This window comes from Choristoneura fumiferana, chromosome 17, assembly GCF_025370935.1.
Source record: "Choristoneura fumiferana chromosome 17, NRCan_CFum_1, whole genome shotgun sequence".
Classification (NCBI taxonomy): domain Eukaryota; kingdom Metazoa; phylum Arthropoda; class Insecta; order Lepidoptera; family Tortricidae; genus Choristoneura; species Choristoneura fumiferana.
In genome coordinates this window covers 8,212,645-8,230,297 of record NC_133488.1, presented here as the reverse complement: position 1 = coordinate 8,230,297, position 17,653 = coordinate 8,212,645, and the positions used below count along the sequence as shown (strand labels likewise).

The following is a 17,653-nucleotide window of genomic DNA, read 5'->3' as shown; positions in this document are numbered from 1 at the left end:
CATCTCAAGAGACTCTCGCTAGATGGCTGGATCAAGGGCCAGATACAGAAGGCGGTAGGTACTTCTGGACACGGCACGCATCGTCCGGAGGTTCCTCACTCTGCGGCCCTGAACACCGGTAGCTTGGGCCCTACCCCGTTACCGGCGGCAAACTAGGTTAGGTTTTTATAATATTTTTATTTAGTATGTACTTTTCTGTATTTTACTTTTTAGACCTATTATAAAAACCTAAACCTAAGAATGAAAGAAAAATAAAGAACATAAATTATTAATAATAATAATAAATATAATATATATATTTACAGTTACAATACAAAAATATTCATACATTTTCTACAATCATTTATATAAGTATTATATTATTCTATGTGTTTCCTAAAAAATACTTTTCCATGCGTACTTTGATTACAAAACTATCAATAAACACGCGGTGAATAATATATGAGGGAGTGATGAGTATCGTCTCGTAACATGCCGTAGACTTGTCCTAATCCTACATATTTAAGTATTGAACATGTTAATCAGCCACTCGGACAAATCCAAATACCTATTTACATTTACCTATAGATGTCTACTTTGGAATACATGACACATTGCATGACATCTTCCGTCCACAAACAACAAACGCGCAGTTTCAATTTTACACTACTGTTTGAAAATATTTCTCACCAGTCGTACGCGCCAACGAAGAACTTTTTTACTGCAATTTACTTTCTGCACTCGGATTTTTTCCTTATTCTTCCGGATTCCCAGCATAAAACGAAATATTATATCCGTTGCTTTAAAATCTTATGCCTTACATTTAATTTGTTACTTGCTATTGGTTTCGGCAATCCCTGTTGGTTTTAGTGTTTATATTTGGTATTTAAGTAATGCAAACCGGGGGAGAACCAGCTAACCAAACATGATAATAGCGAAAGCAAACTACATTACTATGTACGTCGTTACCAAATAAATGTAGCCCCGCCGCGACATCGTCTGCGAAGATTCATTTATCACGTGCCTGCAGGAACTACCTATACTTACAATTTTCCAGGACAAAACTATCCTGTCTCCTCAGGGTATCAAACTATATCCATTTCTAATTTCATCAGATCGGTTGGATACTTTAGGCACGAAAGCGTAACAAGCATGCTCAGCTCACTTTCACATTTATGATATTAGGTAGTAATTAAGGATTGGCTTTCTATCGGCGATCAATGCTTAGTATGTCGCAGTACAAGAGTGTCAACCCATTCATGAAACTGTTGCCTGCTTCACCACTCATGGATAAATTTTATTTACCAGATAAATGTGATGCCGTCTCCGTTTATTTGGACAAAACAAACAGAGGCGGCATCACAGACATTCTCTCACATAATATTTATCAATGAAGCTAATTAAGTAAGAAAGAGGTGCCTATAATCAACCGTAAACTAATATGATGCAGGAAGTGATATGAATCTCTGAATTATTTCGTGTTCCATGTGTCCTTCGACTCTAAACCATGGACGTTTTATGAATAATTTAGAACACGATGATATCGCACCCTCAATACCCTCTCGTAACACTCTCACCTAAGTATACCCAGCGGCACAAAATTTGGCTCAATCCGCATACAAAATTACCTATTATTGCATACATTTGAGCCCCAGATTTCTTGCCGCACAGTAAGTATATTACATGCGTGAACCATTCGCTCAAAGCCTCAGCTTAGAGAACTTTCTACGCCTGAACACTACAGAATTGCATACTTTTGAAGCATCAACTCGACGCAATGTTTACTAGCTATCTGAGAAACTTTTTCTCGCCTTTCGTTCGTTCCTATGGAGAACTACATATTATACAGGTTGTCCCGTAAGTAGTATGACACACTTAAAGGAGAGATAGGTGGGCAGGTCATCTAGCAAATATAAAGAATCGGCCAAGTGCAAGTCGGACTCGCAAACGAAGGGTTCCTTACCATTATCTATACAACATCAGACATTAGCAAAAAAAAACTGAAAGAAAATCAAGTTTGTTGTATGGGAGCTCCCCTTAAATATTTATTTTATTTTAATTTAATTTTTTATTGTTAAAGTGATGATACAACTAAGTAATATAAATATTTCAAGCGTCTACTTGTTAATTAATATCAAGCAAAAAACGGCAAAAAATCACGTTTGTTGTATCGGAGCCCCCCTTAAATATTTATTTTATTCTGTTTTTAGTGTTTGTTGTTATAGCGGCTACAGTAATACATAAACTGTGAAAATTTCGTGTCTAACTATTACGGCTCAAGAGCTATCTGACACAGGGCTCTATTCTATAGCCCTGTGACAGACGGACATACAGACAGACAGACATCGGAGTCTCAGTAAAAGGGTTCCGTTGGCACCCTTTGGGTATGGAACCCTAAAAATTACCTTTGTGAAAGTCTCGCCGTTTTGAAAGATAGATATCTCTGAATTTTAGAATTTCTCGAAAAGGGCGCGACTTTTACTAACCTAAGGTCATTTTTTATATTTGGTAGATGACCTGCCCACCTATCTCCCATTTAAGTTAGTCGTACTACTTACGGGACACCCTATTTAATTTTGTTTGCAAATCTTCAAACCTTTTTTTGGTCTTCAAATGCTAGAATTTAGTACAACTCACTAACGGAGGATAAAATTACTTAAGTAAATTACATTGTTGCGTGAGCAAAGCCACAAGCAAAAAGCTAGTATCACTATAAATCACAATCGTGTTGTAGATATTCAATAGATTACATAGCTTTGAAAGATAATTATGCTATGTACATAATAAATTAAGCTACGTATGTATGTACCAAAAACCTGTCACTTTAAGTATTAATGTCACTGCCACCAAACAAGTGCTAGGTAGGCTTTGCATTATTTGAATCATTTCGCGATGTTCCCTATTTTACAAAAATATTTCTCGCCTTTTGTGCGTCAGAAAGAAGGACTTAGTTTATTGCAAATTTTTAAACCTTTGTACTTTTTACTTTCGGTCATCGGGTTGTTCCCAAGCTCCATCAAATTTTCCAGTGGAAATTGGGGTCGCACCATCGTATCCAAACCTACCATCATTAATTTGGCATGTACCCTGATAATGAGTGTAACAATTTGTATTTTCTTTTGTCTTCACTTGCTAGAACTAAGTGTCGCTAGTAAGAACAATTCTTTTACGGAAAATAAGGTGACTTTAATTAATTTTATTACTAACATGGGTCTTATGCTGTTAGTTACTATAATTACTTATATTTCCGCGTTTACAAATAGGAATTTGTACATCAACATTTTAAATGAAATGGCCGCCTGCTGGGCAGATTTACCGCACAGCACTAGAGGTGTCATACTCGGGCCGTTGCGAATCCAAGTGAACTGCGTGGTTCTCGGGTATCTATCATTGCTCCTGATTGTTCAGTTAGCCGTTACATCCACAGAAACTGTCACCAAATACAAAATGGCACTAATAGCTATGACTTTTAACTTACCGGAGATGATACAGTTCACACAACTGGCATTTTACTTCATCATGATGAAGATGATAATTGCTATAATGAAAAAGATTGAGGAGAATTTCGCGATGATTGCACACATGAGAATGGTGAGAAGAATGGGGAATGACTACGTGGGATTGAAGATAGGATCATCGCTGGAGTCGCTGCGTCGAGTACGGGGCGTGTATGCGCGCACGCTGGCTGTCAAGCGGCAAGTCAACGCAGCATTTCAGGGTCCACTCTTATTCACTCTAGCACAAGGCTACCACTCCATCATATGCGACGCACACATCCTATACCACGGAATTATTTTCCAAGATGACTTCACAATACACGACGTAATTGAACAATGCTTTTGGATCTCTTACCAGCTGATCAAATTTCACATTTTAGGTTATGCAAGCGCTTTAATAAAACTGCAGGTATATATATTCAGGAAGTATGTTGTTGAATAACATAATTATGGTCTGACTGCTAGATTTTCTTATTTTTTGCAGGTAAATAAAATTGGACGCAGTCTTTATGATATATCAGCTTATATAAATGACGATATCACACAATATAAATCCTCAGCTGATTTAAATGATGAAATAACACTTCATTTAGAAGTAAGTAGGATTAAAGGGGACGCTTTTTTCGCAATAAACCTATGGCCATACGAAATTATAAAAAGCACATTGTTTGGGTAGTCTCCGATAAGATATTCTACATCTCTATTTTCATACTAAAAACCTAATATTTAAAATGTGAGAGTAATTTTCTTTCTGACTGTTACCTGTTCACGTATAAACTACTGAACCGATTAGATTACCCTGTGAAGGTCATGGATAGTTTTTATTCCGCTAAATTGCATCGTTCGTAAGAAAATCGCATGTTTGTCTGTAGGGGATAATTTCTGAAAGTACCTACTGTAGTTTTTTTTTAATATTTGACTCATTCTAAATAAACAAAATGTTACTTTTATTCCGGTAAAATGCTAAGTTACGACAGCAGGTTGGTTTCTTGTTATTACAAAATACTACCCTAAATACAGATTCAACACTTTACGGCATTGAAGAAATTCCGAGACACCGGAATTATAATCTACGGCCTCTTTCCACTAAAAACCTCACTGTTATTTAATGTAAGTATGTGCACTATAATATACATATAATAATAACTTTATGAATAAAACCAATCTATTTGCCCTGTCTATTTTTTATATTCTTTGAGGAAGGGAAGTATCTACCTTCGTATTTACATATTTTTAGGTTCCTTTTCTCTACCTACATTCTACATCGTATAAAATAAAATCACTTCCCGCATCTGTCTGTATTATTCTGTGTGTGTGTGTGTGTGTGTGTGTGCATCGGATTTTCATTAGAGATGAGACGGATAGTGTTTGGCCGGATACCGGATACCGGATATTCGGCGGGACTGTTGGCCGGATAGCCGGATATTTGGCCTAGTTTTACGTACAATTAAATTAAGCTAATTCGAAGTCGTTATAATTAATTAACTTAGGGTCTGTTTCACCACCCATTGATTAATTTTAACTGACGGATAAATATGATGTCGTTTCTGTTTGTTTTGTTTGAATAGACGCGAGACGGTATCACATTTATCCGTCTATTAAAATTTATCAACAGCCCCTTAGAATAATAAACTGATGTCAATAATTGATAAATTCATAAATAAATGCCAATTTTTAATCATAAACTATAAGTTTTTTACGATCCGGTATCCGGCCGGATAGTATACGCAACTATCGGGTATTCGGCCGAATAGTAAAATAGTGGCCGGATAGCGGATATTGGCCGGATATCCGTTGCATCTCTAATTTTAATGCAATTTTCATCACCATTTTATATATTTTTTCCACATTTATTTAACTCGCAACGCGTCCCGGCTTCGCGCGCCGGTGTGGTTTTGAAAAACGATAGGTAAAAAATTTAAAGTGGTCTTGTTAAAGACCTTTATTTTATCTTTATTTTTTTATTTAAGTAATTCAAGATAACGTAAAATATAATTTTATTTTTCAGGTAGTGGCGTCTGCTGCCGTATACTTAGTGATTTTGATGCAATTTGATAATAGTAAATGAACCTTCAGCAAGATGTTTGTTACAATGAAGAGGAAAGCAACCAAGAGGATCCCGTAATCTCGAACAATTAGATACTAATACATCGAAGCCTTATACATCTTGCGATAAGTTTGATAGAAGTTAATAAAAGTGTGTGTCTTAAAGAATACTTACTTGTTCTTTTGATTACTTAAACTACTTACTTCACAAATGAATACGAAAGTAACCACAAAATAACTAACTCTGTGTGTCTGTCTATCTGTTATATTTTACGCTTAAACTGCTGAACCAACGTAAACACAATTTGGTAAGGGATAGTTTGATACCTTAAATAGTTTTTATCGTGGAAAATTGGGTAGTTTTACTGGATAGCGATAATCGACTTCTTCGCAGGCGGAGTCGCGGGTAACAGCTATCTTAACTAATATTATAAATGTGCGTGCGTGTTCGGCATAAAAAAAATCTATACTCTTTCCAGGGTTTCAGACTATCCCCATATCAAATGTAACCTAAACTAGCTTTTCCCGCGGCTCCGCCCGCGTGGTATTCGGTTATCGCGCGCTGTTCCCTCGGGAACTCTCATTTTTCCGGGATAAAAAGTAGCCTATGTCACTCTCGGGCCCATAAACTGTCTCTATGCCAAAATTCACGTCGATCCGTCGCTCCGTTACGGCGTGAAAGACGGACAAACACACCAACACACTTTCGCATTTATAATATTAAGTATAGTATAGTATAGTATATAGTATAGTATGGATTGTTTCAGCGGATTAAGCCGGAAGAGGTAATAGACAGACAGACAGAGCTACTATCACATTGATAATAATAGTAATGATAATGAAGTTAGAATCAGGATAAGTATAATAGGTACTTATAATACGAATAATTCGGGATCGACGCAAGTAAAATTTCAAAATCTTAAATACATGATATTTTGGACGGGTTTTTCTCACGACGTATGAAAACCACGATGTAATCACGGTCACGGATGACAGATATTTTGGATGGTGGGACGAGGTGGTGGTGCTTATGGAACCAAAATAAATATCTTTCTTTCTTTAAATGTTGGGAATTTCTACGGAAATTAGTCACAATCCTGGAATACATTCAACTACAGACATAATAGTTCACACGAGCAAAGTCGTGTCTAAAGGCCTGTCAAACTTTAAACCTAAAATTGCTAAAAGTGGCTCGGAAGCGGTAACCTTTTGTGTGCTCTGCCTACCCCATTTGGGAATACAAGCGTGATGTTTGTGTGTGTGTGTGTGTGTGTGTGTGTGTGTGTGTGTGAAAGTAAACATGCCACAGTCATTACACACACAGTTATACACCACGTTATACGTAGTCATTCTGTAAACAAAACCGAGATTAACTCCTCCATTTCTGGGAAGTCAGACTTTGTTTAGGTCAAAAATTTACTGCTTTAAGTTATAAACTAATATTGACACTGAGAAATTAAAGTGAATCATCTTTGAAAGTCGGTACTTTGGCATCGGAAATATGATTGTGCTGCGGCATGTGACTGTGATTAATGTATAGTCTTGTCTTCATGTTTATTTTATCGTGCAGTTTCATCTCATTTACGTAGTCACATATGAACTAATGAACGACTAAGTTTGATTCATTATGTTTATGGGTTTAAAATATCCCACACACTTAATACATACTGTATATTTAACTGTATGTAAATTTGCTCAAAGCGTCTTCGCTCGTCCTATATTACCCGGATGGCTAAAGAGTAGGATTCCCTGCCTACGTCTGTCTTCTCTGATTGCTACAATGTGGCCGTTTTCATATCTAGGTCTTTTATTAAGCAAACGTGCTCCGTCTTAGTCCACATCTTCGCTTACTTTTAAGCGTGATTGTAATCAAACGCAAGCCTATTTCTGTAAAAAACTTGATTTATTAATAGGGGCCTTGTAGCTTTTTAAAATTCTACGTCAATTTTTGTAACAAAGTGACAGAATATGTTTCAAATAATACACAAGGATCATAGGGTACAAGGCAATCTTTTCTAGTCCCACAGATGTAGAACTGTAAATAAATCATTTGCGACATACCTGTAAAAAGTACTATTTTTAAGTGTTCGACTGGCCTACAAATAGCGTTTCGAGGACGTGTTAATTGGAAATGGAAGTATGACTCCGTATGACCCGTTACGCTTCCTACAATTTTATGGTGAACAGATGCACCCGATGTGTGTCACCTGAGCAGGCAAACACTCACTTCCTATAAAACATGGTCACGTTCTCCGGCCGGGTTACTCTGGGATTAGCCGCCGCCACAACCAGGCCTTGAGCATCCGAAGGCCAAATACCACAAAAAATGGCTCCCAAACTATTCGCCTTTATCTTTATTGCAATTTTCATTGCAATGGTACAATCGAAGCCTGTTGAGGAGTTGAAGGAAGTAAAAGTACAACCAGTGGAAGAAGAAATGATGGAGACTGCCGCAGGCTTTGCGCCGCTGCCAGGGTTCATGATCAGGAGGCTGAAAGAACGGCGGCAACAAACGCAAGCCCAGAGGAGATATGGTCCAACTGTAGTGGGTCGGGGCTACCAGCGAAAACCCCCTTGCCCGCAGAATAGATACCATGGTGTAAGTTAATTGATTTATCTAAATTTTATGATTTCATAAAATTTTATTCTATGAACTGCACTAGTTTAACTTGCTTCTTCGCTAAAACCGTGCTCCAAAGCAGCTACGTCTGTGCGAAATATGCACATTTATATGTTACTATCTGTTTCCCGCGACTTCTTCTGTGAAGAATTCGTTTATCGTGGCAGCAGAACAACTTTCTTTCGCGTTGATAATAGATCTATATAAAAGTGAAATTTGGTATGGAGATAGTTTGAGACCCTGGGAAGGAAGGATAATTTTTATCCCATAAAACTGCATAGGTACCTCCTTCTCGCAAGATTGCAAAAATCAAATTCTTGGCGGACAAAAGCTGGTTGAACAATCAAACAATTGTCACACAGGCCGAACTGCTACTAACACCATATAAAACTGACGCGTTCCGAACTATTTACCAGCTCATTTTCAAATTTTTACTACTTAACCATCACCCGAGTAAACATCCGTTGCTTGCCAAACACAACAAATGTCTTAAAACCAGTAAACAATTGAAGAAACCCTTAACTACTCACATTCTTTTCGTCAGCCACCCTCTTAATTTTTTAATGCGGTGAAGAGACTTAAGTATTTGTCATAATCATAACATGTCACCATCAGCCTCTACCAATTTTTAAACAAGTTCCTACCAAATGAATATGTCGCTAAAGTTGAACTTTCAAGTTGACAGATACGTCTATATAGGCATTATTGTTTTTTGACATACAAACGATTATCAACTTTAAGGTGGTAGACCATGACCATATATTTGGCTGATGGTACCTACCTATCGCAAAGACGTAACTGTGATGCAAGGTTTTACCGGAGATGCAAGATAAATGAATTTCAAAAAACTCAAGAGGCGCGCGCCGGGATTAGAACGCACGATCCTCTGCTTGAGAGGCCATAGGTCAAACGACGGCCACCACGGCTTCTTCAAAGCCCTCTCATTCTGAGAGGTGGCCTGTGCCCAGCACTGAGACGTATATCGCTGGGATGATGATGATGAGTTCATTGGTATATTATGGATCTCGGCAAAACAACGCCTGAATCAACTAATTATATAATGTTGTGTTAAAATATTAAGAACTTGAAAACTGCCAGTGATTCTTTGCCAACAAGATGCTGTGTTTAAAAAGTATCTATGTATTATTTTTTTCTATCACATAATCCGATTGTATGAAGTATTCCGTCGTGCAACAGACAATGAAATGCCGTTGTACCTATGGGTTATTTCCGTGTCACGTCGGAACTTTTAGCAAGTTGTTCTTTTTTTTCTTAATAACGATTAACATTGTCCTACTCGTTAAGAGCGTTTATACCTGCTGAGCTGGCAACGTTGCATTTTTGTTAGTTTTCTCGATTATTCCATAAAAATTTAATGAAAAATTAAAAAAATTGTCTAATAGAACACTTCTTAATATATAAGCTAATGCGTCTACTCCAATAATTATTCGTGATAGAGTTTTATATTCTTTAAAACGAATTAATATTAACGGTTTTTAAAGAAAATAAAAGTCTATAACTAATAATTATTGGAGTAGACACATTAACTTATATATTAAGAAGTGTTCTATCAGACAACATTTTTAATTTACATTCAATTTTTTATGGGATAATCGAGAAAAACTATCAAAAATGCAACGTTGCCAACTCAGCAGTTATAAACGCTCTTAAACTCCACCTAAATTATGTTATAACTAGTTTTTTTTTCTGGCTCGCGCGGTTTGCGCATCCGACACAGACGATGGATAATTATCTAAACTAATAAAACTTTTTGAGAAATTCTTATAAACTTCTATTTAACTTTATCTAACTAGGTAATTAACTTAATACATTTAAATAATGTATGTATGTAAATACTTTATTGTACAGTACCTGGGCGACCGAGCTTTGCTCGGGGTAAAACTCGATAATAAGCGTTTTCCCAGAGATAAGATCAAGCTAGATCGATTTGTCAAGATCCCCACACTGCCCTCCTAAGCAAAAAGGCGCTATCTCAAAAAAAACACCAGTTATTAATACTATTAAAACATTCTGCATCACATGGTGTAAATGACAGAAAAGCGATTTTTTTTGAGATAGCGCCTTTCGGCTTAAGAGGGCAGCATATACCTACTAAATTTCATCGAAATCATTGGCGCTGTTCCCGTGATTCTGATTATATATATACAAGCATTGCTCATTTAAAGGTATTACATAAAACACAAAAATAATACAAAAAGAAAACAAAAAGAGGCGAACAATGGCGAACTTATCCCTAAAAGGAATCTTTTAAAAATTATTGTAATAAGTAATTTATTAAATCAGGCGTTACTTTGCGGAGGTCCTTATCAATGAACTAAAACAATTACTTTTCTCACCCGCAATCTTATGCAGTTCCTCCATCTTGACACTGTATAAGAACACACAAATCACATAAACACATCTATCCACCATCCATCCATCTAATCTCTCATATCCACAGTATACACACTCATCAATGCATATCCATCTAGACAACGTTTTAATTTGTCACTGTTCACAATACTCTCCCAGTACCCACCTATATTTTTTCTCAAACGAAACTACCCACAAAATATTAATAAACATTTAATCGTCATATAAAACTCCTAATCCTCCTCCCACTCCTTATCCTAACTGTTATTGCTAAAATTAGACCCAATTCGTAGTAAGCGAGAAGATACTTTTACCTACCTGTTCATTAATAATAGACCCCATACTGTCGTAAATTAAAATGTTTGTTTTGGTTTGTTAGTCTAACATCTGCTAGCATGGTGTCGGTTATGTTGCTCTGAGGATGAGCTCTGATTGAATTCGAAACGCGTCAGTGAAATGTGGTGGTGGTCGGTGGTGATAGATGGGTTTATGTGATTTGTGTGTGTTCTTACAGTGTGGAGGTGAAGGAACTGTAGTCGTATGAACACGCGTATCTTGCATATAAACGTTAGCTATCATAAGTACCACTACCATGAGTTTACAGTGACCGTACTCGATAGCGACGGCGTAATTTATTTGTATGGAGAATTGTACAGCGCCTCTACAAATACCTAATTTACGCCGTCGCTATCGAGTACGGTCACTGTAAACTCATGGTAGTGGTAAAGGTCGCGGGTGAGCAAAGTAGGTAATTGCTTTAGTTCATTCACACATATGTCAAAAATACTAGTTAAGATAGCATCTTAGTCAGCATTTTGTTTGTCAGTGAATTACAGAAACATATATTTTAAATTGTTTGCAGAAAAAATGAAAATAATGGTGTTGCTGCTCTGGCTGGGACATGTCGATGCCAGGAACTACTATTCCGGAAACCTATATCCAAATTATATCGCAGCGACAAGCATAGGTTAAATTCACATTAAATCCGCCCTACTTGTAATCTATACATACCTACAGTGATCGGCCGATTCTCACAGACAACTTACATTAAAAACCACTAGATCTAGAGATTTAAAAATTGCTCGTGTACCTAAGTAGTGGTTTACTGGTGCACTAAAGGTTTCTTTCGAAATTCCCGTCGATCAAAAAACTCCATGTTTCTTCCACGGAGGCGAAAATGCGGGTATAAGGTAGTGTAAATATTAAATTGATCGATTCTGCAGATCTCTGCTTCGACCCGCCTCAAAGAATCTACAAACTTAGTGTAGGTAATTTCTTTGAAATTACTATTGGAATTTGATTTCTTTCAAAGAGGTAATTTACCTATATATATGAATGATTTTAGATTAATGTTTTAGCTTACTTTTATTCTTGCCATGACATACTTATGTAATAATTACTTACTTACAATTGGGTCCAACCGAACATTCAGTTTCCATTTCGGCGATTTTTGGCGTTAAATTGGAGTTTCGGCACTAGTTTCTAAAAAAAATGCCGAATTTAGAACCGAAACCAAAACTGAGGAGTTCACCGCTTTTTTTCTGTCACACTGTACTAAGATGAAGGTAGAAAGAGGCGGTGAATGAGACCGGTAACGTTAGCATGCTTATAAGCAAGCATGCCAGTCCCTGAAGTACCAGTTCGTGCTAATAACTAAGCATGTGTAACAGTAGCTTTAGACAATAGCCACATCCGTTGTTATTTGACATCAAATATATAAAATACATCAAATATATAAAATACATACCCACTTTTCTTAAAGCTACTGAACTATCAAAAAAACTATTGAATTCGAATAAATTACAAATGCTATAAAATGAACGTAGTTTTGAATATACCCTTGAAATAGCCATAGAATAAAGTTTCGGTTTCAGTTTCGGTTGCAAATACTAATTTCGGTCGGACACTAGATAATACTATTAATTAATTTAAGTTACTTAGTACGCACTTTGCGGACTTTGCACCTAGGCCCTAGGTAGGTACTTTGTCAAATAAATACAAGCTTAGCAGATATACCTGCAATTTAGATAAGATACAAAATGTAATATTAAATAAAGCTATAAAAAATACGACTTCATTATACCTAATTTTAAGTATTACAGATGTCAATGTTTGTCAGTACCTAATTTAACTTGCTTTTTAGGAACAAAGTAATGTAGTCGTAGACGACCAGCGTGATCGCGGCGCCAGGACCTATCCTCATCACTTTAGGCGTCAAACCTTTGTATAGCGCTCTAAATCTGGAAAAAGAAAGAAAAAGTAACTCTATAATAAACAATAACACCTACAAATCTCTTTTTGGATGAATGAAGTCTCGGACGAAGCAAGTATCCCCAAATTTATTTTTGTGACTTGGTAATAGATAATGAAAGAGCAGATAGGTTATCATTATGAGTATGTACTTATTACAATTTATCGAAATATCGGTCGTACAAAGTACAAAAAAAATGCAAGAGATAAAATTGAAAATAAATAATAAATAAAAAAATATTACGGGACAATTCACACCAATTGACCTAGTCCCAAAGTAAGCTTAGCAAAGCTTGTGTTATGGGTACTAAGCAACGGATAAATATAATTATATAGATATCTATCTATCTATCTATAACAGCCCTTATAGCGCCCGTCTTCGGACATAGGCCTCCTCTCTACTTTTCCAGTCTTGCCTATTCATTGCCACTCGCATCCAGTTTACGCCAGCTTGTTGCCTGATCATCTGTCCATCTTTTTGGTGGTCGTCCTCTACCGCGGGTGTTAGCACGGGGTCTCCACTCCAGGACTCTTCTCGCCCAACGAGTGTGGTTCATTCTAGCAATATGTCCTGCCCATCTCCACTTTCTGCGTTCTATTATATATATATATACATACTTAAATACATATTAAATACCCAAGACCCGATAAATACAATATGTTTCGTAAAAATAAAACAAAAAATTACTCATACTACCTACCACTCACTTAATATTCTATAAAGAAAACGATGGATGAGATCTAGACTAGATACGCGATAGCGTGTCAAGCCAAGTTCAAGCTAACAGAACTGGCGAGCAGCACCGTGTATAATTTAAATTTTACCCGATAGATAGTGCCACAAGAGTAGAAGTAAATGATTGCAACTGATTGCACAAAAGGAGAATGAATGAAATGAATGAGTAAATGTCAAAATCTTGCTGTCATTCACTTCAACTCTCGTGGCACTACTTACCGGGTGTGGCCTGTACCCTGTACGTAATACGAGCAAAGCATAGAGCATATCGTGCTCGCTAAACTGAACAACATTCGTTAAGCGACCTTTAAAAATAATTAGTTTTTTTATTAATTGATTTGTGAGGCGACTAACTAACTCACCACTGTGACATTGGTTATATTTAGCAACAGTTTTTTTAGAAATTCTGTTGAAGGAGTTGTGTGAAAGGAATTTCTAATTATAGGTAATGTAGGAATTGGTAATTGGTATGATCATTAAATATAAATAAATATTTTTTCAACTATGCCATTATATTTTAACTTTTAATAATCAACTGAGGCTCAAAAAAATAAAAGTAGCTAGGTATTAGAGCATCGCGAGTAATCTACATTTTACTTATTTTGCTGATGTATCTATCTATACATTTATACCTTACGCCGCCTAACTTTGGCTAAACGTTCATTGCCACGACTACCACAAGAACTATAATTGAATTCCAATAATTGAATAGGCACTACCGTTAAGCGATTCTAAAAAAATTCGGGAGTAACGTAAAGACGTCGCATAAAAAAGTGTATCTCAAAAATGCGTCAAAACTGAGTATTAAGTAATGAACTTTTAGGCAGATTTATATGGCGCGTGGTATACATACATATTGATAATTGTGACGGTAATGGTAGGTAATACTTATTTCCTTCTTATTGACAGTTTTCTGCTTTTTCTTTCTCATTTAAATCTTCACGAAAACGAAGAAAACCGACGAGACCCGAATTACATTAACATTCCAGTTGTACTGTACAGCGGAAATAAGTACGATCACTCACCCTTCTTCTCGATACACCGTAAGTATGGCGCCCGTGGTAGTTCTATACTTGACGACTCCAGCAACAGGCTGCGGCCCCTGGATGCGGCTCTTGGCCACGTCGAAGGGAATGTTGACACAAGAACAGAGAACGCCCGATGTGAACGCGATGGCCACTTTCTGGCCAAATTGTCGTAGAGGATCCTGGTACGAAAAAAACGTATCAAGATGCTGGAGAGTCAAGGAAACACAGTACCTAATGGTGCAGGTAATAGATTTTAATATAAGAAAATGCCGTAGTAGTCATAGGTTTGACTTATCACCTTTTAAGTATAAACTCTGAGTTTAAACTGTAGGTTTAAACTCAGTCTTTCACCTCTGAGTTTTTCGAAATTTTGGAACAAAAACGTCATTAAGTAAGTACCTACCTGCTTTTATTTCACTGTTACCTGTTACCAATCTGTTGAAATAGTACATTGTGTCTTAAGGGCGGTAAATAAGGAATTACGAACGAGAGTCTATTAGAAGCCGTAAGTCGAAGACTGAGGGCTTTAATGAGTCGATGTTCGTAATTCTAGTACCGCCCGTGCAACATACAATGTTTTTCATCACATCATTTGCGAGTAAAATTGTATATTTGTAAAAGAAAAACTAATATTTTATCAAAAATTGCCGATACCGCTGATTGCGCTCTTGGCAATCCGCAGCATGTTCATGGCGTGCGTGTGCAGCGCGCGCACGGGGCAGCAGTACACCATGCAGTAACAAACTCATTTACCGACCTTGGGCTTCATGGCATGAAAATTAGTACTGGCAATGACTCATTTACCGACCACGGGTTTCATGACAAGCACATTAAGGTCGAGGGTTTTATTTGGGGGGTTGCAACCAAGGTAGCCTGCATGTTACGACACTGTTTACGAGTAAGTGTGATGAAAAAATATATGGATTACTTATACAAGCTTCTTGTAATTTTTCCTCAAATACAATCAGTGCAAATACAATTTAAAATAATATAGCACCACTGGTAGTTTATTGCCCTTTGAAAACATAAATGTGAAAATGGGAGCAAAGTTCAATATCGATAGGTTCATGAATAAATTTAGAATTTGCGTGGTTGTCAGCTGCGCCGACGAAATTATTGAGACGCCAAAATTTGCCGATAAGTAATAGGTACGAGTATATATAGGTACGTTCTTATATAAAATTAAGACACTTTTTTAATTTTTCTCCTACGAAACTGTTTGCTATGTAGATAAATATAACTTTTTAAGGGTGCGTTGAGCTTCTAGTGTATCTATTGCACTAATTTAATCCTATAAACACGATTAAGTACTTGTATTTCGTTGCTTAAAAAAAATCCAAAGTCGTCTCTAAAAACAAATGATCGCAATTATACAAAAACTGTCATTTGATTGCGATTGCGAGCGTCAGAAACGTTAGGCAAATACGGCCTCTCTACCACTACCATGAGTTTACAGTGATCGTATGCGATGCAGACGTCGTAAATTATTTGTATGGAGGATTGTACACAGCGCCTCTACAAATAATTTACGCCGTCGCTTTCGAGTAGTCATTGTAAACTCATAGTAGTGGTATGGTCCTTGTTTTTTGAACTTGACTTGACAACACGCTACCGCGTCTTGATCTTATCATATGATTACAACTATTACGCTTATCATTTGTATGGATTAACATTTCAAAATATACCACACTTATGCCAAGTTGAATCAAGCAAATTTTAACTCTGTACGAGTAGCAATAGATACTTTTGACTGAGGCAGTTTACCCTAACTTATCTAACACTACCTAGTCACAAATAAAATTCAATACGAGTACAAAATACTTACTTCATATTCACGAGTGTAACCTTGAACGCTAAAATAGAATCCAAAAGCAACCATGTTTGCCACGCCATGCCTCATAATAGTTGCTGTTAAGCCCTTGTTGATCCCTTGTAAGCCAAGGCCGTTCTCTCTGACTATCTGTCTTGTAACCGACCAAGTGCTGGGTGCTTGAGACGCCAGAGCTTTGTTAGATTGCAGTGTCACTTTGACCACTTCGAATGGGTTGACAATAATTCCTTCAACGGTGCCTGCAGCAAGGCCGGCTAGGGTAAAAGTCTGAAAGTTATGTTTGGTTTAATGAACATTGAATTATACAATACTTCTATTTCGTGTTTCGGTTGTCATTGTGTTTTTATTTATAACAATAAACAATTGTCATTACAACTGAAAACGCGGTTGCCGGTGGTTATTCGTGTGATACAATTGATGTACCTATAATATTATTATCATTCTACCACCAATTATTATTAAATGATATCTGTGTCACTGAATATAATAAAATAATCTACCAAGTGAACGTTTAATCAATTAATTTTTATTTTTAGAATAAGTAGGTGAAAATCTCACAAGAGGCGTTGGTGTGCTGGAGCCAAACATGAAAAACCTTTTGGTTTGTTCGAACGTCACAAACTTCACGGCTCTGTTAGGAGTTTCAACTAGGATCGGAGGCAGGATACCTTTCCAGAAAGACCTCAATCCCTCATATCTATACATTTTTGTAATACAGTCAAAAACTCCATTGTAATAGTGAGGATCAGAGCTTTTGATCGCCGATGTAGCAGTAGTCTGCAACTGCAATCTCGTTTTCACAAGGTCCAGGGGAAACATTATACAAATTTCTGTGAATCCTGCCGTCCCGCCAGCTCCAATCTGGATTGCGGCCTGTATCAGTAACTTTTTCGAGTCTGACATTTCTGAAGGAATTATTTATTAACACTTGTTACTCGGTGGAGTGGCTTAGGAAGACTGATACGACTTTTAAACCTATCAGTGGATGCTTAGTCAGTATTGTCATAAAGTAAAGTTATCATTGTAATACTGGCAGAAAATTATCATCTACTTGCTTTACGTTACACCATAATCATTGCGTACGTAAGCAACACCCCCTCTTCTAATCATCGGCACAGAATAAATTATAGTACTCATCGGCACTTCTGAGTATTCTGACTGTGATCTCTCCCAAAATTTAGGATTCTGACCGCACCTGAATGGTATGATTTTTTTTAAAGACCCCTTCATAGATACCAGTGGTTGTGCCAGTGGTCACGAACTCTCCCTCTCTCGTATTAGTGTGATCCCATT

At 36.9% G+C, this 17,653-nt stretch overlaps 2 protein-coding genes across 2 annotated transcripts; one reads left to right on the top strand and one right to left on the bottom strand.

Annotated features, from left to right (window-relative positions):
• The first annotated feature begins 2,871 nt into the window (after positions 1–2,871).
• LOC141437156 (uncharacterized) lies at positions 2,872–5,544 on the top strand. The gene is made up of 3 exons (XM_074100421.1): positions 2,872–3,801; positions 3,961–4,071; positions 5,485–5,544. The coding sequence occupies exons 1-3, from the start codon at positions 2,872–2,874 to the stop codon at positions 5,542–5,544; spliced, it is 1,101 nt and encodes a 366-aa protein (XP_073956522.1).
• A 6,575-nt stretch (positions 5,545–12,119) lies between these two features.
• On the bottom strand, positions 12,120–17,313 carry LOC141437026 (mitochondrial 2-oxodicarboxylate carrier-like). The gene is made up of 4 exons (XM_074100207.1): positions 16,919–17,313; positions 16,355–16,627; positions 14,527–14,708; positions 12,120–12,755 (listed from the first exon to the last, which is right to left on the bottom strand). Exons 1-4 carry the CDS (start codon positions 17,261–17,263, stop codon positions 12,638–12,640), a joined length of 918 nt encoding a protein of 305 aa, XP_073956308.1. The 5' UTR covers positions 17,264–17,313; the 3' UTR covers positions 12,120–12,637.
• Between the last annotated feature and the right edge of the window lie 340 nt (positions 17,314–17,653).